Here is a 21,882-nt window from a genome sequence, read left to right as displayed (position 1 = left end):
AAATGAGAGGCTGCTGGTGTCAGAGGCTGCAGGCCTGGGCCTCAGAGTGAGGGGCCTGAGCGTGCAGGTCTAAGGGGGGGCTTGGTTGGGCTGCGGAAAGCACAGGGTGGTTGGCATGGGAGCAGCCAGGAGCTGCTGAATCCTCACCACTTGCCTGAAGTCAGTCCTGACGAGTCCTGGCACAGGCAGTTCACCCGGATGTCCTTCAGTGCCTGCTCCACAGCCAAGGGCGTGGTAAGTCCCAGCAGGCAGTTTTGCTGGTAGTGGAGGCCCCCAGCATTGGAGAAGGAAACGAAAGAGAACAAGTCCACTGCAGGTGAAAGGAGGGGCTCTGGCTAGACCTCCAGGCCTGCGGAGGATGAACATGCTTGCTCTTAAGCGTTTCAGACATTTCTCTCACTCCACCCCTGGGAATGACCAAGGAACAACATCTGAGTTGAGTTGGAATAGGATGGAGCTGGGCTTAAAGAAAAGTCAGGAAGGAAGAGGTTATGTTACCCTCTGTTTGACTCACAGAGAAGAGCTTAGGTGTAAGATTGGGGAACTGGACTGACGAGACTCAAGGCCAGATCCCTGCCGTACCGTGAACCAGTTGACCTTGGGCCAATCAGTTAAGATCTCCAGGTTTCGATTGCTTCATCTGCCACATGGAGTTTTTATAAGCTCTGTCTGGGGATAGTCACAGGAATGTCATGTAGGGATGCTGATAGCCTGTACTGCCCCCTGGAGTGAATTTTTAAAAGAACTCCCCTCTGAGCTGATACAGCCCCACTGGTGTCCGGCTTGGCGAATGCAAATGTTAGAGCCATCCCCTTTCTCAGGAGAGTATTAGCACCACGCCAGGGTGCATGACTTGACAAGCAGAGCATAGGCTGATTTCAGCTCCTAATGTCCCTGGATTTGGTACCTGGTTCAGTGAACAACCTGTACAACTGTATGCAACAGCCCTGGAGTTGTCGGGACTGAGAGACAATGGCAACGAGTGTAATTATTAATGTGGACAGGCCAGGTGTACAATGTTGTGTACTTGGATTTTATTATCACATGGGATTAATATTCACTTCCCTGCACCCTGGCATCAACTCCACTGCCTCATTCTGAAGCTCCCCACTCACTGTTTGAGCAGTGGCAATCAGCACGACAGAGTCTCACCTGTGAGGAGACAACAGGTGCGACGAGGTGGAAAGTGAGCACAACTCAGAAGCCAGGTGCTTCCAGAAAATGGGCTTCTCCAAGTTCTGTCAAGGAGACAGAACTGAACCATAAGGAAAGGAGGGGGAAGTGGGGATGGTGCCAGGGTCTCTGGGGAGAAGTGAATTCTTTGGGGAGGCTGGACCTCTGGGAGGGTGCTGATATAGCCTCCCCTGCTGGGAAACCCCAGGAGCTCCTGGAACCAGTCACACAGGCAGGGCCAATCCAGCAGCTTGATCTCTGGAGAACAGACTGTGGAGCAATCAGTGTGCAGGTGAAGCAGAGGTCACCCGCCCCCAGGGAAGGCTATTCCCTTGGGAGGGAAATGCATTTAGAATCACCAGAGTTCCAAATCTAACTCTAGAGCAGGAGCAGGAACTGGTTGCTGACTCAGAAGGAATAAGAGCAAAGCGGGAGAAGCTTTGTCATGCCAGACTTCAGAGGCATGCAGGGGAGGCCCCTAGGGGGCATCCTCTGGCCTCTTTGGAGGGTTAGGCACTCTGGGTTACTATGGGTTCATCCCTTGTAGCTACCTTGCCATTCTCGAGCACAGACCACATCAGAGGTGATCGAAGCTCCTCTGTGGTTTTGGAATCTGCTAGCCACGTTTCCTCCAAATTCCATTTCACTGGGTTGGTTACATCCCCGGGGACCAAGTGGCCGAAGATATGGTTCAGGAAGTAATAGGAGAGAGATCCTGGCGTCCAGAGCACACTCCTACCTGCACCCCCTTGGGATATTCCACTTCAAGGCCCCTTCCCTGAGTGTCCCATTGCCATAGAGGAGAACAAAACAGAGTCACCCCCAAATCCATAGCCCTCCCAGCCCTCACCCACCCTCTCCTCCACGGGGGGCAGCAGCTGGCTCAGCAGCAGGGCTGGGACCTTCACACTGACGTTCAGGATCTGAAATCAGAGCAAGGAGGGGAAGGGAGCTGCAAGGTCCTTGGCTTGCCTGAAGTGCTGTGGGGAGAATCTGGGGGTCTGCGCTGCTCTTCTCCCAGAGTGTGGCCCAGAGTCGTGGAGGACACAGGTCTGAGGAATGTACCCTGTCCGCCAGGAACACGTGGCTTAAGAAGCCCCTTACTGTCCTTCGCCGCGCAGACTCTCTGCAGGGCACATTTCCCTCCAGAAAATCAGGTCAGGGAAAATAGTATCGGGAAAGGACATTAGGAAAGCTGATGTGTTCGTGTCTGCGTTAATGAGCAGAGGTGAGAATTTGCATGGCACTGTAAACACCAGCGCTACGTGGGGCACTGTTCAGAGGCAGATGCTGAAATCTGAGTGTCCTATCAAAGTTGGAGGCTGGGCAGGGGCCATAGTTGGCAGCGCTGGGCTGGGAAGGCCAGGAAATGTGAGAACTGAACAGCAAAAGTGGGGCAGGGTCTTCAAGGAGGGAAGGAGGTTGGGGGATGGTCAACAGAAGAAAGCTCCATCAGGAAGGAATGGCTCACACTGATCACAGGACCCACCGCGAAGAGGGGAAGGGTCAGGATTGTGCTGACCTGTCTCAGGGAGGCTCTCAGAACAGCAGTGGCCGCAGGAGCCCCTGTAATGCCTGGTGGATTCCAGCTGGATGGTGAGCCTGGGTGGAGTTCCCTTCTCTCAGCTGGGAACACACTCAGGTGTGTGAGTAGAGACGGGGGACTGAGAGAACCCCACAGTTCCGTACTCCTGGGGCCTCACCTTGTCTTACACCTGCTATTGATCCCCAAGGTGCTCCCGCCAGGGGGTTGACCACAGTGTTGCTCATTAGGAAGTGAACGTACCTACAATGCTCCAGGCCCCGGGGCCTGGGGGAAGATAGAGGCAGCACAGAGAGTGAGGAAGAGATGAAACTGTGGACCAGAAACATCCTCCCTCCCTTCACAGTCATCTGGGGGTGCTTAGCTGATCAGAGATCCCTGCCATGTGGGTCCTGGAACACTGAGTGTCATTTCCTGCTGGCTTCACTGGGGCCGCATGCTTGGTTCTCTCACCCTAAGACACACTGGGAGAAAACTGGACAGCGGCCTTGTGCCAAGCCTGCCCTTCACCTCAACTCACAGCTTCCAGCCCTGCTGGGCTTGCTGCTTCTTTCTCCCCTGAAACTTCCAGGCAGAAGCCCCTTCTTAGTGCTCCCTCATTTCTGGGAGTCTTCACTCTTAAGGCCCGTACACCGGGAGTCTCTTCTCTGGAAAACATATCTGGCAGATTCCCACTCCCCTTCAAGACTCTCTTCAAAAATGACCGTTTCCCGGGGCGGCTGGTTAGCTCACTTGGTTAGAGTGTGGTGCTAGTAACACCAAGGTTGCTTCTTTGATCCCCAGATGGGCCATTGTGAGCTGCACCCTCCTAAAAAAAGAAAAAAAAGAGAAAAACCCCAAACAAACCTGCCAATAATGACCTGTTCCCAGAGAGCCCCTGGAACAGTGCTTACTCCCACAGTGACCATAATGAGCTCCCCAACCTGGCATGTCCCCTGCTCCAGTCCATAGGGCTGCCCCTGCCACGGGCATTGTCCTAGCTTTGCCGAGCTTTGGGGCATCTGTTTCCTGCAGGGTCCTGACAGGCCCAGAATTAAATGGTTAAGAATATGGGTTTGGAGTTGGGCAGACCTTAGTTCAAAATCATCCCTGCCACTTAACCTCCCTAGGTCTGTTTCCCACCATAAAGTTGTTATAACAACATTGAATGGCTCACTTAGTAATGTGCGAGGACATTAGCATAAGTCTGGCACATAGGCGATATCCAAAAATAGGTAAGGAAAGGAGCATTCTGACTTAGAGCCCCACCTGCCCTGGCCTGGGTCTGTGTGTTCTCATCTCTGCCCCCTCACCATAGCTACCAGCCGCTCCAGGTCCTTCCACATGGCACATAGTGCCGGTCACACTCGGCCCCTCCCCCTGTAGCACTGCCACTGTCGTGCATTGCATGGCTGTAGGAGTGCCAATCCCTAGTCCTCGTGGTGAATGGAATTGTGTTCAAGGCCCCTATAAATGCAGTATACTGTCCCCTTTCTGCTTTCAGCCAGGTCAGCTTATCGAAGGGTGTCTCTGTTTTGTAAGACTTTACCAACAGCTTCAAGAAACTTCCAATATTTTTCTTCCAACATTCTGGTATTTTTCTACCACATGTCCTAAAGCTCCAGCTTCAAGAGACATTTGGTCTGAGAGACCTAAGCTGCAGAAGGAAGAGTTTAACCAGCTACGTCACTATCACATAATAAGGAAAGAGGGCTTCTCACTTAGCCAATTTCACATCATGGAGTCTCTAATGTTTTAAATCTTGATTTGACTTAAAAGTCCTTCTTTCTGTCTTATTTTTAGAAACACGCAATAACTTGCAGTGCAATGAAATGAAGAATTTAATTGGGCTTTAAAATTTAAAGCCTTTATCAAGGCAACTAGACAATGATGAACTTTGTAGATAGATTGACTTGTAGTCGAGGTCCTGCATAGAACGTTAAATAGTGATCAGGGCTGGGAAGAAAAATGTAGCCAGGAAAAGGAATACTGTAGAGGGGTGCAATTTTTGAAAAGGTGTCACTAAGAAGGTGACATTTGAAAAAAGACTTGGATGAGGTATGATTGCAAACCATGCAGGTATCTAGGGGGAGAGTATTCCAAGGAGAGAAAAGCGTAAGTCCAATTATCCTAATGCAGAAGAAAGCCTGGCCCACTCAGGTCACAGCGCAGAGGACAGTATGATTGAAGTGAAGTGAGCAAGAGGAGATTGGTAGGATACACAAAATTAACAATTTCCTTATTTGGGGGCATTCATGCTATTATATTTCTAATATTTTGATTTTATAAATAATTTTGCAGTCACTCAAAATTTCATAAATTGTTTCTTTCATATAGACCCTTATAAGTGGAAATCTTGGGTTAAATGAAGTTCTTAATTCATAATGCCAAATTGATTTGCTGAAAAGTTGTAGAGTTTCCATTTCCGCCAAAAACGTGTGCATGTACTCGTTGTATTGGCATAGAATTAACCCCTGGTCGTTCGCAATACATGAAAAGAATTCACAAAGTGGGAGAGCAAGAAAGCTTTATTGAAAGTCAGGCAGAGAGAGAGAGAGAGAGAGAGAGAGAGAGAGAGAGAGGGAGAGAGAGTTCTGGCAAAGGGAAGTTTTGCCAGGACAGAGCCCGATTGGACAGCTGCCAAGACAGAGGGGTGAGAGAGATACTGGCAGAAGTTTGCCAGGGCAGAGTCTGATGGAAACAGCTGACTAGACAGAGGGGTAAGATAGATACTGGCAAACGGAGCTGTGCCAGGGCAGAACCTGATAGGGTGAGCTGCACCAGTGAGAAAGAATGCTGGGGTTTTATATTTTTCCATGCAGGATGTAGAGTACTTATCAGCTTGCAGGGGGCTGCCGTTACAATTGTCTTCTCCTGGAACGATTCTGTTCCCACCTATGATGTGCAGGGGGTTGCCATTGCGAATGGGAACTGTTCTCTTCCCACGTATGATGGATGTAGGTGCTTGTCAGCTTGCAGGTGCAGTGCTAGCCAGGGGAGTCAGAGCCAAGCGGTTGAGGTTTAGCTCATTCCTGCTAACTCACAAACTTGCTCCTGTTAACTCTTTGCCTGTCCCCTCCTGCCAGCTCACAAGCCTGCTCCTGTTAACTCTTTACTTGTCTCATCACTCATCTCATCCCTCATCACCATTGTAAGTATTGTGCCTTTAAAATCTTTGTCATTTTGATGGGCAAAAACAGTAAGTCATTGTTGTTTTTATTTATAGTTTCTTGGTTACTAATTAAGTTGAACTTTTTCATATGTGATCAACCAGTTAGATTTCCTTGTTATGTACTATTTTTCATAACTTTGCCCATCTATCTACTTAAGCATTAGTATTTTTCTTATCAATTTGCACAATCTCTTTGTTTGGACTGCTCTAACAAAGTACCATAGACTGGTCGTTTGATAAATAAACAACAGAAATTTATTTCTCACATTTCTGGATGCTGAAAGTCTGAGATCAGGGTGACAGCATGGGCAAGGTCTGGTGAAAACCCTCTTGGGGGTTGCAGACTGACTTCTCATTGTGTCCCCACAGGGTGGAAAGAGAGCTTTCAGGTCTCTCTTAGTCAGCACTAATCCCATCTTGGGAGCTCCACCCTCATGACCTAATGACCTCCCAAAGGCCCACCTCCAAATACGATCACATTGGGGCTTAGATTTCAAAATATGAATTTTGGAGGAACACAAACATTCAATCCATAAAACTAATTAAATCTCACAGGTCATTTTTGCTGCTTCTCCCAAAATAATGTGTAGGAGAAACTCAAGGTCATGAGTACTCTGCTTGTTATCATTGGTGCTCCTTCACCACAGTGGGAACCTCCAGCCAGGCACTGTGGAACGTAAGAACTCAGGCATATAGGACAAGAATTAGACTCTACATTTTGTCTCTTCCCATCTGAGGCCAGAAATATATCCTATCTCCTTCCTCCAACTGCCCTTGCTGTCACTCAGTCCCTTCCTAATACAAGTTCTACTCTGTTTGCTATTCAACTCATTAGTCTATATTTTACAGTGGTCTTCCTCACTATAATGGAATTTTTTTCCATAGTGAGATTCTTGTTTCTATGGTGATGCAGGAGAAAGTCTGTGTAGAGGTGTTGCACTGGAAGCTTTCACTTTGAGAGCTAGAAAAGCTGATTGAGGTAAAGGGTCAGTGGAGATTTGGAAAGTGCCCAGCAGAGGTCACAACTTCGAGGAAAGTGAAGTCAGGAGGAAAGCAGAAAGAACTTTCTTGTCTTTGTAATTACCTCCAATAGGCATGAAACTTTCACACCCTTTTAACATTAACTTTGCATACTCAATGATATTTTTCATGTATTGCCTTAGACATTTGGTCTGAGACAACTTTTTAGACAACCTTATAAAAACATTTTGTGAAAGAAAAAGAGTATTACACGGCAGCTGCAGAATGATAAAGGATTACTGGGGAGCTTTCTCTTTATAAATGAGAGAATTTAAATAATTTTTACGTGAAAGGTAAATAAATAATAGAAAGAAGTTCAGCAACATAATTAATAAAAATGGTTCTACTACAAAGTCTATTAGCCTCTCCTTTCTGTTTACTCCTACACACAATAAATCAGTGTTAAAATATAATTTTCAAAAATAATGTTGTGACTGTCGTACAAATAAAAAATGAACAAGTGTCAAAATCTTACTCAACTTATTCATTAATGAGAGAACCACTCAGGTGTTATGACCAATTCAATGAACATTTAAGAAGCTAGGTATTTATAAGAAATGTTAGAATAAAATTTTAGGGTGAGACACAAAACTGGTTAATGTCCAAGAGGACAATAAACCATAATCTTTGGGACAATCTCTTCTAACAGAATTATTTGCATCTCTAACAGATAAAAATCTACACATTAATCTTTGCTCAGACATAATAGAAAGTCAATCCCTACAGTGCAACAATGCACTGAAAATATTCTCCCAACTCTTCTGCCTACTTCCAAGTTTCAAGTGATTTTTTTTTTTTTTGACATAAAGTGAAAGCAATTTTGTAAGGGAGCAGGGAGTACCCGTGGCTCTGGAAACCAGGGTGCCAAAAAGTCAGAAAACAGTCCCGAGAGCTCACCAACTCCTCTTCCTGACTCAGGAAGAGAAGTGATTCTGCCAACAGCCTCCCAAACCAAAACTGAGACAGTACGCACAGAACTGCCCCACATGGCCTCCCTACGTGCTCCGATCTCCAAAGGGAATGGAGGAATATAGGCACTAAGAGGGAGAAGCCATCAGGTGAGCCTCCTTCCTCTCACAGACACTGGAGGAAATAATTGCATGGAACACCTGCTCCAGGCAAGGTGCCCAAATCCAAAAGCAGAATCCCAAACACAAAATAACATAAAAGGGATCTCTCCTGGCTGCACAGGCTGTTTGAGATCTGTGGGGCCAGATGTGGTAGAACAATTACTCTGGCTTCACTTTGCCACTGGAGGGATTGAAAAAACAAATGAGGGATAACTGAGCTCAAGGAACCCAAAGAGTTGAGAAGTCCGGTTAGAGCAGAGGTGGGAACCACCTTGGCTTGTGGTGGGATGGGGAAGGACTCCCTTCACTGATGTGAAAGAGTCAGGAAAAGAGAACCCCTCACACACAGATTCATAAGGTGGTGGGAGAGGCAAGGAGTTGGAGTTATCAGATTATTGTTCCTGGCCCCTCTTTGAAGACGGAGGTTGGGGTGGTGAGGAAGTGGGCTTGAAAAGATCGATGTTACAGGCTGAACTGTGTCCCCTCCCTCAAATTCATATGGTGAACTCCTAACCCCTAGTACCTCAGAGTGTGATTGTATTTTAAGATAGGGTCTTTAAAGAGGTGATTAAGGTTAAATTATGTCATTGGGGTTGGGCCTAATCCAATACGTCTGGTGTCCTTATAAGAAGGGGGGTTAAGACACAGACGTGCACAGAGGAAAGACCATGTGAAGACAGAGGAAAAAGGCAGCCATGTTCAAGACAAGGAAAGAGGCCTCAAGAGAAATCAACCCTGCTGACCCCTTGCTCTGGGACGTCTAACCTCCACAACTGTAAGGAAATAAGTATCTGTTGTTTAAGCCACTTAGTCGGTGGTACTTTGTTACCACACTAATACAATTGGTTAACGTTTAAATACATGTTTAGGGGAAAGGTAGATGGTCCCAAGTAGGACCATGTGAAAAGACTGCCAAGTGATATTAAAAGCCAAAATTACATTGGACGCCTTAATTTCTCCAGTTTTCCACAACAACCGAAGTATAGTTTAAAAAAAAAAAGACATTTGGATTGATTAAGCACAAGTGTTCTCCCAAAGGGGTACAGCAGAAAAGCAGTGAGGAAAAAAGCTAAAGGCACTTATAAAACAGTGATTTAAGTGCTATATTGTGCAATCTAGACTATTTATAGGAGGAAATAAAGAGGAGGGGATTGATATATTAGGACAAAATGGAGGGTCAGGGAACAGGAGTTTATCATATAAGAGGAAACAGAACAGACAGAAATGGAAGAACAGGATTTGTGGCTAGAAAGTAAGATTGTACATTTAATAGTTCAACATGGAGGAGACGCAGAGTGTCCCAAGGATGAGACTATTGGAGGTTCTTCCTCAAGCCTGGCATGAGCGAACCTCCACATTGCTAGACTGGAAGAGCTTTGGATTCTGTCCCCAGACCGCGATGATCCCCTAGCGCACCCACCCTCAGGCTCCAAGGCCCAGACCCACAGCTCTGTAGCCCCCGAGCCCCGTCAGAGCCGAGAAGAGAATCCAGCCACCACGATATTCTCGCTGGTGATGTAGCTGGCATCTGGAGAGCACAGGAAGGACACGAGGCCTGCGTAGTCCTCAGGCTGCCCTATCCTGGATGGAAGGAACACAGAACGTAGCATCAGCAATCTCACATTCGGGTTCTGTGCGCTGGGGCTATCAGGCCTCTCTGGTGGGACTGGGCTCCAGGGAGGGACAGGGTGGATACAGCAGCACTACTTGTACCCTCTGGGCCTGTGTGGAACCCAGAATTCAGAAAAAGGAATGGCCGATACACAGGAAGGGGTCTGCTCTTGGGTCAGACTCAGTCTACCCTCCCCAATTGTACCCAGACCACCAGCGACCAAACCTCACTTGCCTGTGCAGCTGATGGTTTTCCCTGAGTTTGTTCCAGAGAGGTTCATTCTTATATAACTGAGCAAAAGGAAGAGGTGAAAGAGTCAGTGCTGTTAAACAAGGAAAAGGGACGGCCCCCAAGGTAGTGACAAAACACACATGACAGCTTTGCCCTTCTCAGTGTTGATGGACTGGGCCACGGCTGAGTTCAGAGGATGGTGAGGACCTCAGCTATAAGGATGTGTCCCTTTTCCCGCTTAGTCCTCGGGCAGTGTCTCCATGCGCCAGCCTAGGGAACAGGGGACATGACCCAGTGCTCACCACTATGCTGAAGTCAGTCTCGATTATTCCTGGAACCAGGCAGTTCACCCGGATGCCCCTGGGGCCCAGCTCCAACGCCAGCGTCCGGGTGAGGCCCAGCAGGGCTGTCTTACTGACATTGTAGGCACCCAGCGCCTGGCACGGGATTAAGAGTGATTAGGAGGTGATGGGGGTGAAAGGAACTGTCAGTTGGATTTCTCACCTACAGAGGATCACACCTGGCCCAGCCAGAGCTCAGACACACTCCTCAGCCTGGTCTGAGAACAGAAGCCGGTGTGAGCGACCCAGCAGCCACATGGACACCAGTTCTGCCCAGGGCAGCAGGACTAAGAGGGGGGTCTGCCCCAGGCTTGGGGAACTACCACGCCCTTTCCCAACCAGGACACACGGAGCAAGCACTCAGCACATGTGGTATATAAGCTGAAATGGAAGAGACCAGGATGACAGCACCCCTCCTGAGAGGAGACAGACAAACACAAAAGGAGAGAGAAAGCTCATAAGTCAGCATTGATTGAAGGGCTATAATGCAGTCGTGAAGCATGCGATCCTCACACGGTCCTACTCTTATTCCCATTTCACAGCTAAAGACACCGAGACTCAGAGCGGTTTAGTAACCCAGCCAATGAGTGGCAGAGCTGGGATCCCAATCCTATCTCTCTGACCCAATGTCCATGCTCAGAACCACTGTATTCTTCTGCTTCTCCAGGGGGGAACAATAGCCAACCCAGGGATGGGGAAAGAAGCACAGTGGGCTTGGTGAAGAGGCAACATGGCCGAAGGGGAATACTTATCAACGGGCCACCTCTGAGAGCAGATGGGGCAGGAGGAGACAAGAAATGATAGCAACTTTCTCTTCTCTCCAGACAGTCCTCAGCTACTTCCTACAGGGTATGCCTGTGTGAAGGGTCAGAGGAGCAGATGGGTCCCAAGGGAGGTGGTGGCCCAAGTTCCTGTCATGAGACCGCTGGGAACATGTGTAAAGGGTGGTCAGATATGCAGGATCTGGAACAGAGGCAGAGTCCCTAGAGACTAAGAAGCAACGAATGAGGAGGGCCTGGGGTGGCTTCTCCCTGTGGGCAGAAATGGGGCAAACCCTGTCATAGGTTGTAAGTTGGTGAAAAGGGATTGTCCAGCTCTGACAAAACCAAAGTAGGTGAGGGTGTGGATGAACAGACCACAAGGTCAAGGAGCTAAAGCACAACCTCCTCCTAAGCCTGGTGATTTCAAGGCCAAGGAGAACGTGCCTGGGCCCCTGGAACCTCACTCTCATCCCGCAGCCACTAGAATGAGAAACTATAGCTGCACACGGGGTGAGGCAGGGCAGAGGGAGGAGGGACGTGGAGATTTCAGAAAGAACTGTGCTGTCCACGCCCACTCCCGGGTGTGCCCCAAGCTCTCCAGAGTCAATTCTTGTTCCTCAGTCTCCCCATTCCCACCAGTCCCCACCCTGCCCTGTAGCCTACCCTCTCTTCTCCATGTGGGGCAGCAGCTGGCTCAGCAGCAGGGCTGGGGACTTCACATTGACGCTCAGGATCTGAAATCAGAGCAGGTGGAGGGCGGAGACAGACACCGTCAGCCCAGCTTTGTTTTCATAAGACACCTGAAGTCCTTATAATTTGTGCAGCAAAACCAGATGTGTGCAGATCTGACAGACTAATCCCCCTTCTGACCTGGGCAAGAGGTGTTTCTGACTTCTCATGGTTTAATAGTCAGCTCGGTTAAGGGACAGGCCTGGGAGCAGAGCCCCGAATATGTGAACTGTTCGGGACTGGGGCGAAGGAAAGATTTGTTGACGTGTTTAGAAAAAACTGGCCGTGACAATAGAAATAATTATATAAGCAGAAGACACTGGTAAAATATTGAAGAACCATAAGGAGGGAAAGTACTAGGTGCTGAGAGCAGGGGAGATTTCCGGAAGAGTTGTCTTTGTCTCTCTGTTTTTATTGTTGATGCTCTCGCTTTGTCCCCATAGAATATAAGGCATACTCAGAATGCAAGAGCATAAAGCAAATCAGAAGGCATTATGCGTGAAGCATGGAGACAAGGGACAATAAGTGCAGAAAAAGCTAGAGTGAGATTGGTGCCCACGGTTCACAGCACGTGGTAAGGACTGAGTATTATTCTATTCTGCGTTCACAAGAACACATGCTGTCAGGGCCAACCTACGCGCCAGGTTATTGCAAACTTGGCTCTGAGCTTTCCTGGGGCCAACACGAAGAGGGAGGCACAACAGAGAACTGCCATTCTGGGTGCTAGGTGCCCAGGCTGATCCTGTCTGTGACTAAAACCGGGAACTGGGCTCTGACATCAGGGTCCCTGACCCTCTGTCCGGCGACTCTGCCCGGTGTGTGGGACAGAGGAGAAGTATGGAGGAAATGGCAATAAAAGATGCAGACGCTGAGCCCAGGGATTGGACCGAGTGCCAGCCAGGACTAAAGTCACACCAGGGATGTGAGGGGTGCTGTCCTTAGTGAGGTCAGCTATGTTCTGCGTCTCTAAAGAATGAGTCGCTAAAGTTACATGTCTGTAACTGTCCACTGTTTTCCCCAGTCCTCATCCCACACCACTCATCCCCTTAGATGTGGGCAGGGAAGTGCTTCAATGAGTTCTGCTGAGGCCCATCTGATGACATGGAACCAGTGTTGAGATGCCCCCTGGGAATGCTAGAAGTGGCTCGGATTCTAAAGGGGGAAACATCATGAGGTCCCCAAGAAGAAGAAATTGAGGTTAGGCTAAGGGTTTCCTGATCACTCTTTGCTCAGACAGAGCCCGCTAGCCCATGACATGCCTACCCTAAGCTCCATGAGTGTTGGCTCCCCGGACGATGGGCTGTGACAAGGCCCCTCCTAGACTCAGGAGCCAAATGTGAGCCAAGGAGAAACAGAGAGTCTGTCCTTTGTTCAGGAGATGTGCCGTATGTTAGCAAAGAAGGTAGACCAGCTCAGTGCCAACAAGTTCTGGATAGGGACTGTGAACCTGAGTCAGGTGCGTGCTGGAATCATGGAGAAGGGATGGAGGAGACATGGTGGGGCGGTAGATGAGAGATCCCATCCTGCTGGGGAAAATGGGGTCTCCCTGAAGAGGTGCTCAGGCTGGCCCAAGGATAAGATGAGAGAGAAGAATTCCCCTCACAGGACACCTACCGAACATTGGGTTCAGGTGAAAGCAGAGCTTCGAGTAAATTCTGAACTCGACTTGACCGTGTATTTCACCTCCAAGGTGGTGGCAGATGTAATTAGAGGATGATTTCTGTCTAGTGGTGCAGAACTGCACATGGAATAGCAAGTCCTTGGAGGATAGGTGAGCAGCAGAGAAAGTAAGGCTGGCTGTTGGCAAGTGTGCCCAGCTTCAGGAGGGAAGATTTCAAACAGCGCCGACAAAAAAGAGTCAGGATCCTATGAACTGAGACACTAACAGGGAAAATGAATCAGGAGGGTTAGGAGACTGTCGGCAATGAAATCCCAGCTACCTAATCGCTAATGATCCTTCAAAGGCATTAAGGAAGTAGAGAATCTGGAGTCTACTGGCAGCAGCTGCAGCGAGCTCAGATTTCAGGTCATCCCTCAGGTGGGCTGGAAGGGCAGCCAGCCTGGGTACATAGCAAGAACGGCAGCCCTGATGACACTGAGCAGAGCGAGGAGAACTAGGCAGGGCAGAACGAAATGCTCTAGCCCAGTGCTTGGGGCAGAAGGAAGTGCTAACAATGACAGGAAGTACGTGACTCCATCCATCCACCTTGCCCATCAGTAGGACAAGGGAACAAAACACAGGAGTGAACAGAAGAGGAGACATAGGAGAGTAATGAAGCCCGAGATGGACCTCAAAGCATTTTACAAAGTCTCCCTGAACCTTTGAACACCAGCTGGAAGGATGGTTAAGTGGACTCATAACGAGTTGGAACCTCCGAGCCCACAGAGAGCTGATGTGAGGGTACAGGCCTGATGGGGGCAGCAGGTTCATCGGAGGACAGTGAGAAACCCACATCTACGAAAGGCAGAGAGTCTTAGCGGCAGGTACGGATCGCCACAGTCGAGCACCACCAACAACATATGACCCCGTAAATGGAGGTAAGAACATAAATTGTTGACAGAGAGCAGAGACCTTACGATTCTTGAGTCCTGCCAAGAGCAGAGACTTACTCCCACAGTTCTGTTTCTACAGCCTGGAGCAGTGCCTGGCACAAAGCAAGCCCTCAATAAGTATTTGCTGAATAAATGCGAAAGGAATGGAAGAGAAAAGAACGCAGAAAAAGTGAGGAACTGGCCTTAAAAACACACAAACCAGAAAGGAGCATCAGGGCACAGTGCGCGTGTTTACAATAACATGGGGGAGGGGAGAGGAGAGGCTCGGCGGGGGCATGCCCTGCTGGAGCCCATGCAGAGCCAGCACATCAGCCCCCCACCAGCTCCCAGCAGCCCCTCACCTTGTCCCACACCTGCTCACTGGTCCCCATGATGCTCCCCACCAGGGGGTTGACAGCAGCATTGCACACCAGGAAGTCCACACCTCCACTGTGCGTGCTCCAGGGCCTGGGGGAGGGGAGACGTGAAGGGCCAGGTGAGCGTGGACACGGTCTGAGGAGAGAGCCCAGGTGCACGGGCCACTGAGGCAGAGCTTGCTGATCAGTGTCTCCACCAGGAATGGTCAGTCACAAGGCTCCTGTGAGAACCAAACTCTTAGTGAAGGTAAGTGCCCTGGATAGGCCATGGGCAGGCTCTCTGTGCTGAGGGCCTCACGGGAGGAAGGTCTTCTCCAGGAATCCCTCTGGGGACTTGGGATGGGGAAATTCCTTTAGACCCCTCCTCAACCGTAGTTCTCTCAGGATGTGTGGTGAGGGGGTGTAGGGGTGAGGGTCCTCTCATCAATTGGCCACTTTCCAGAGAGCCAGTGTCTGCTCAGGGATACGGTGAGCAGTCATGATCTCAGGATGTGTTCTAGGGCTTCTGGACCCTCATCCCGGTCCCTGCTCCTGCAGGGCTGAGCAGTGAGGAAAAGGTTCTGTGTGTTCTCCTGCCTGTGTCCTTCCACCCTTTGGCCCCTCACCGTGGCCACCAGCCGCTCCCGGTCCTCAGCTTTCTCCACGTGGCACACAGTGCCTGTCACATTCAGCCCCTCCCCTTGCAGTGCTGCCACAGCCTGGTCCACATTCTGCTGCTATCGGCTGCTGACCACCACGTGGGCCCCGTCCTGGGCCAGACGCCTGGCGATGGCAAGGCCGATCCTGTGGGCAGAGATGGCTGTGATGGCTCTGCCATCCCCACCCGCCTCCTAGGACTTTGATCATGAGACACAAAGTGAGTTCCAGAGTGTGGCCCAAGAGCCGCCTCCAAAACCTTGGAGTGGGGAAGAGGAACTCTTGAACGCTTACTATACATCAGGCCTTCACAAGACTACCCCATTGAATCCTCACAACTGCAGGTAGAAGAATAATATTTTATAGACAAGAAGACTTTCATATCAATTTAGATAAAGGGATTTTTTAAAAAGTAATGTTCCGTCAGAACATTTGTAAACTCGCTGGGCAAACAGCCTAAATTGTGGAGACTCGTTCACTGCCCAACGTTTTCTCCCGTTGTTCTAGCCAAAGGCCTCTGGTGTACATTGCTCTTTCCCTAAGCCTAACAGCTTTCTTCTGCTCGGCCCTTTAAAACTGTTATACCAAAGAACGTGTGCAGCCCCCCTCTCCCTCTCCTTGTGTAACAGGTCTGAGGCACTCTTGACTGGGGCAGGTTGAGCCCCTGTGATAAAGGACAGAAGGCGTAGTTCCCCTCTCTTGTATAAACTATCTGGGCAACTTGGAATTTTTAATGTATTCATTTGCTGTGAAGGCTGGATATGGGAATACACACAAAGTTTTCAAACAAACATCATGGGGCTCTCAGAAGTCTGGAGTGATTAACCAGTTCTACAATACAGGGGTGTAAATCGGTGATGTTAGAGATCATGAAATGTCAAAAGGAAGACAGAGCCCCTGAAGCAATGGACCCCAGAATTCACCCCTCCTCCAGCCTGCGGTAACCACTCCTTACCCATTGTGGCAGTTAGAGGGTGAGTGGAATTAAAGGGACATAGGCAGAGATATGATCAGGAGAGGTTCATCAATAAAAGCTCTCTGAGCTGGTCTCGAGACACGTCCTTGTGCCATTGGCACTGTGCAGTCAACGAGAGCCCTGCGTCTGAGGCACAAATAGGTCGCAGGCTTCTCCTCCCTATTGGACCAGAACCCTAAAAGACTGATGGCCGAGTGCCTATGACGGATGGGGAAAGAGGGCTGTCCTGATGACGGTAACAAGTTAAATAGCTTAATGTTGAATAACTATGGGATAAACCTGAAACTAATATACTATTGTATGTTAGCTGTATTTTAATAATAATTTGTGATAAAGTTAAATAGCTTGGGGTTACCCAGCCAGTTAGTGCAGAGACTAGATCAAACACTACCCGACCAATTCAGAAGCACCTGGTTTTCCAACATCATTCTTGGAACTTAAACACCAGGTTTGTTAGAGAGAGATGCTAGAATTTGGAGTTCTTTGTAAATGCCAGAGCTGTGTAATGAGGTGGGGTGTCAGGCAGGGATGTGTGAGAATGGCCTCCCCTGCTCTGGGATGGGGACACTAACATCTCCTGGTCACGAGGCAGCAGGGTCTCCCATTCACTCACCCTTTTGTGGACCCAGTGATCACAGCCACTTTCTCAGTCAGGGCACAGCGCCCATATGCTCTTTGGCTGCTCATTCTTGCTGAGAGAGGGACCGACGAGCACTGAACACCTCTAAATGCCCACGACGCAGCCCTGAGAGTGGCAATCATGTCTGGTCTCTTTCCTCCTGGACCCAAAGCTGGGGAAGAACCTGGGAAGACAATCACATCTTGAAACATGTTAGGATCTGGGTCTCCATGCATCCTTTATGGGAGGGTTCCACTGAAGTCTCTGATAGATGCCCGTTAACCTTCAAACGTATACAGTATAGAGCTACTCATATCCTTTGCACGACCTAGTCCCTATGGGCTTCCCTGTCACCGTGAACCACACCACCACAGCAGACGTGGATGCCACATTGCTGGGCCCTGCTAGATGACCGAGTGATACTTGCCTGACTCACCTCCACCATCCCAGACAAGAAATATCACTGTATTATTCTGAGGGTCACCTTTGTACTTCCCTCCACACATCCATTCTTCCACAGAGGAACAGCATTGAACTTTCTTCTCAACTTTCCCCAGCCTGTTGCAATCATCCTGGCCCCAAGTTCTTGTCATCTCCCTGATCTGCTGCAACCCCCTGTGCCCTCCTCTGAAGCTCCCCACTTGAAGCAACAGCCATTGCCCCTTCATCAGGGATACTAAACTTGTCAGCATTTCTGACACGCAAGTTGCTTCCCCTAAGCACAAATGACTCATCCAACAGTAGATAAAAGTCCAGCCACTACCTGCTTGTTCCAAAACTTTCATAGGGCCTCTATCCTCACCCCTTCTGCCCCCCAGGCCATATTGTCCAGGCCCACCTGTGCAACGATCCCACGGCAGCTGTGTCATTGTAACTGTATCAGCAGCACCTCTTATATGCAACAACTTTCTCTCAACCCATGTCTTTTATCTCAAGGCCCCTCATCTTCTTATTGGAAGATCAAGGAACAGTAACTGTCTTAGGTTGGCTACTTCACAAGCACACTCAAAAAGCAAGTATTTTCTTTGGAGATGGTCCCGGGTAGCAATGTTAGGGGTGTGGGAGGGGTGGGACAGAAGGGAAGATAACTTATACAAGGTAAATTATCAAGTGGGTTATCTCTACAGAAAACTGAAGTCAATCCTGCTGAGGAACTGTGAGCAATAGTTTGAGATTCAGAGTTATCCCTGTCAAATGGCAAGGACGCTGGACTCAGAGTGACCAACAATCCCTGTTTTCCAGGACTGCAAGTTTTAGCACTGAAAGACCGACATCCCAGGAAAGTGCTCAGTCCTAGGCAAACCAGAAGAGTTGGTTACCCTCATAAGGGCATACTTCCTACTCCTGTCAATCACTGGGTGAGAACTGATCCTGTGGAACACGGAGGTGACCAGCAGAGAGAGAGAGAGCAGAGGACCATGGTAAGGTGGGACGGTGTCATAAGTCCATTCGATTTTGGACTTTCTCTTATGGACAAAAAGAAGCTCGTGGAGATTTTAAGAAGTTGATAAACTTTGCATAAATCCATGATGATCACACTCAGGGAGGCATAAACTTCATTCTAGGCCCTAATGACTAATATACCTGATCACTGGGGCTCTCGTGTTCATTTTTTTTTTAATTTATTGGGGTGACAATTGTTAGTAAAATTACATAGATTTCAGGTGTACAATTCTGTATTACATCATCTATAAATCCCATTGTGTGTTTACCACCCGGAGTCAGTTCTCCTTCCATCACCATATATTTGATCCCATTTTTTTCTCTTAATTCTTATTCCACTTTCTGAGTGGTCTACCCCAGTCTTTCTACCCCTATTGAGCCCCTAAACACGCTAACGTAACGCTACCCAGGGAAGAAAATCATAGGGCTCTGAAAATAGACAGGTTCACATCTACACTCAACATAAAAGCTTGAAAACAACCATGATTTACCACCTGAATCTTTGGGATTCAAAGCAAGTTCAATCTTGTTGATCTCAAGGAGTGTTATGGGCTGAATCGTGTCCGCCTGCGCAAGGATTCATATGTTGAGGCCCTAACCTCTACCACCTCAGAGAGTGATTTTCATTGGAGATAGGACCTTTAAGGACATGAATACATTCAAATAAGCCTGTTGGAATAGGCCTTAGTCCAATCTGACTGTCATTCTCATAAAGAGAACATTGGGACACACAAAGTAGACAGATGCCAGTGATGAGTGCACACAAAGATAAGGCCATGTGAGGACACAGTGGGAAGGTGGACATCAGCAAGCCAAGGAAAGAAACCTTCAGAGAATCCACACCTGCCAACACCTTGAGCTTGGAGTTCCAGATTGGTGAGAAATAAACTTCTGTTGTTTAAGCCACCCAGTCTGTGGTATTTTGTTATGGCAGCTTTAGCAAACGAATACAAGAAGAAACCTCAATGATATTTCTTAACAGTTTACATTATTACCTGTTAATCTTCCTCAACCTTCCTTTCAACAGAAAACGTGTGCTAAGGGTTTCAGACCAACAGAAAGAGTCCCAGGAAATAGAGAATAGAAAGGATATCCTGAGCCTCAGATTCATATTCAAGGAGCCTCTGATGATGCAAGTGAAATAGACTGTGCTTGTGCAGTGTGGTAATGATATCAGAAAGTCGGTTTCATGGCAAGAGGAGGTTAAAAAAACAACTATATGTATGGTTTCATACTCCATCCCTGATCTTCAGAGACAGACCATAAAACAAAATATGTGTTCCCATTTTTGGTCCACAATATGTTGTGTCTCTCCCTCCCAGGAAGAATGATGCTACAAGGAGCAGCTGGCCTTCACCCACACACAGTCATGTGATATGACCTTTCACATTCCCATCTTGGACTATGCCTGTCATAGAGCTGATTGAAATCTTAGTTGTCAAAGACATAGTCTGAAACAGACTCGTGTGTAGATATTTTTCCTCTCAAGCGGAGGAGGTGAATCCCTCCTGCCCCACCTTGAGTGTGGGCTGGACTCAGAGTCTTGATTCCAAAGAATCAAGAGCTTAGAAAGGGAACAACGAGAATTCACAGTGGAGAAACCCAGCAGACACTTCCTAACCATGATGAATGTTAACATCCCCACATAAGCCATGGCGTTATCATGTACCCCCTGATATGATAAGAAGGCATCTCACTTCTGTGCTCTTCTTCTCCCAAACTCATCATCTCGGTCTAAATATAAGGAAAACATCAGACAATTCCAAATTAAGGTTCATTCCACAACATCGAAACCAATACTCTTCGAAACTGTTACGGTCATGAAAAGAAGACAGAAACTATGTCGGGTAGGAGGAGACTAAGGAGACATGAGGATTAAATACAGTGTGGTATCCCAGATTGCATCCTGAACAGTGAAAGGAAGTCAGTGAGGACAAAAATTGGTGAGATATGAATAAAGTAGGTAGGTTAGTTGTCACATGGTGCCAGTGTTAATTTCTTAGATTTGATGCATGTGCCATCGTTTCATACAAGACGTTAACATTAGCGGGAGCTGTGTGAAGGGGATACAGGAACCCTGTGTACTATCGTTGCCACCTTTCAGTAACTCTAAACTTATTCCTCAATCAAAAGTTAGTTTTTAAATTAACCCTACATACCTTAGCGGATTTTGAGAGACCGTTTCTTAAATTTTAAGGTAGAATTTGGCAATGATTATTCAAGTTGTGAATAGTAAAATCTGTTCTAAAAATTTTCACACCTTTAAATTAGCTGCACATTTAGAGATGTTAGTTAACTTGTATGAAAATTGGGCTGTTCCTAAATTTTCCAAAATAGTATTTCCAATTTCACTGTGGAAACTTCTGGACACATTTCTGCAGCAGCGGGATTCATAGGAGGGCTCAGATGTAGCCCTCTCCTCCCTCCCGTGCCTAGCCCTGCAGGAGCCCTCCTGGCCTGGGTCTCTCAGGATGGACCCGTTGGCCCAATGTTTCCTGTGGTGAGTGGTGAATACTTGCTATCACCGCAGGGAAAGGGGATTTCACCTGATACTTCTGAGCACAAAAGTAAGAAGGTTAATTAGCACTTCCCCCGATAAGGACTGGAGTCCCGATTTTAACTCTCCGTGTGCATACTGTGAGCAGCGTAGGTCACGGACCACTAGGCATCCCCAGAACCAATGTGAAGACTTGAAGAGTAGAGATTGTGCTGAGGAGAAGTATGTGTCTCCTAGAGGATTCTGTCCCCTCCAGTCTCTAGTACTCTCTGTTCCCAAGGGGACCCCTCAAGGAAATAGACACCTACCTGGGACCAACGGACTCAGTGCTTTTCTCTGATCCTTGAACAGAAGCCTAGGGCTGCAGCACTTGTGAAGTTGATCGCCTGAGTATTCTGCTATATAAGAGCTTCATCCTGTTTCCTCTTGTCTTTCGGGACACACCCCTCAATCCACCCTGTTCCCTGCCCACCACACTCCCAAGCCCTTTTTTTAAATCATGAATGCATCAAAGATAAATGTGACATCCTTAGAGTCACCTGTAGTGTCCCTGAATTATCTCTCATAAAGCAGCATCCTGCCTCCAAAGGTGCCCAACGTCCTGGTAACAAACAATCTTGGCTCTTCACATTCCCAGGGACAATGCAGACAGAGGGGGTGATGACAGCAGTAAGAGTGAGAGGGGAGGGCACACTACATGGGTTGTGTGTGTGCACATTGCCTGACACTTAGGAATCCATCAGCTTATATATCACACAGAAAAGGGACAGGCATGTACCTCCTTAGAGAGAGCCTGGGAAAAAGCAGTCACTGGTTGAAGTACTGAAAAGCTATGGGCCATAGGGAAATTTTTCAGCAGGTTTTTGTTAAGTTCCACCCATTCTAGGTCAAGCCACCCGTACCATCTGTGGCTACTTTGATGAAGATTTGTCACAATGAATTATGTTTCTTTGAGTGGCATGTTCATATTTGTCACATCTGTTTGGAAATTCTGCTTAATCTACACAGGGGTCCTGACACCGAGAGCATTGTTATGCAGTTTTGGGGTGTTCCGGAAATGTTTACAAATTGACAGACTGGTCATGAGGAATGGAATTACATGAAGTTTAAAAATGTGTCTATCTGATCCCTGAAAGTGCTGTCATCTTATATATGCCATGGACTTTTTCAA

General features: G+C 48.1%; 1 protein-coding gene across 1 annotated transcript; it reads right to left on the bottom strand.

Annotated features, from left to right (window-relative positions):
- Positions 1-9,426: 9,426 nt before the first annotated feature.
- LOC117023190 (dehydrogenase/reductase SDR family member 2, mitochondrial-like) lies at positions 9,427-16,839 on the bottom strand. Its single transcript, XM_033107647.1, is given in 9 exon segments — positions 9,427-9,538; positions 9,804-9,859; positions 10,103-10,237; positions 10,509-10,554; positions 11,566-11,636; positions 14,526-14,613; positions 14,704-14,720; positions 15,146-15,323; positions 16,766-16,839. Coding segments are annotated over 9 exon segments (777 nt in total).
- Between the last annotated feature and the right edge of the window lie 5,043 nt (positions 16,840-21,882).

Source organism: Rhinolophus ferrumequinum, chromosome 6 (genome assembly GCF_004115265.2).
Source record: "Rhinolophus ferrumequinum isolate MPI-CBG mRhiFer1 chromosome 6, mRhiFer1_v1.p, whole genome shotgun sequence".
NCBI lineage: Eukaryota > Metazoa > Chordata > Mammalia > Chiroptera > Rhinolophidae > Rhinolophus > Rhinolophus ferrumequinum.
Note: the sequence above shows the minus strand (reverse complement) of the source record. Positions and strands in the feature narration are given on the sequence as shown.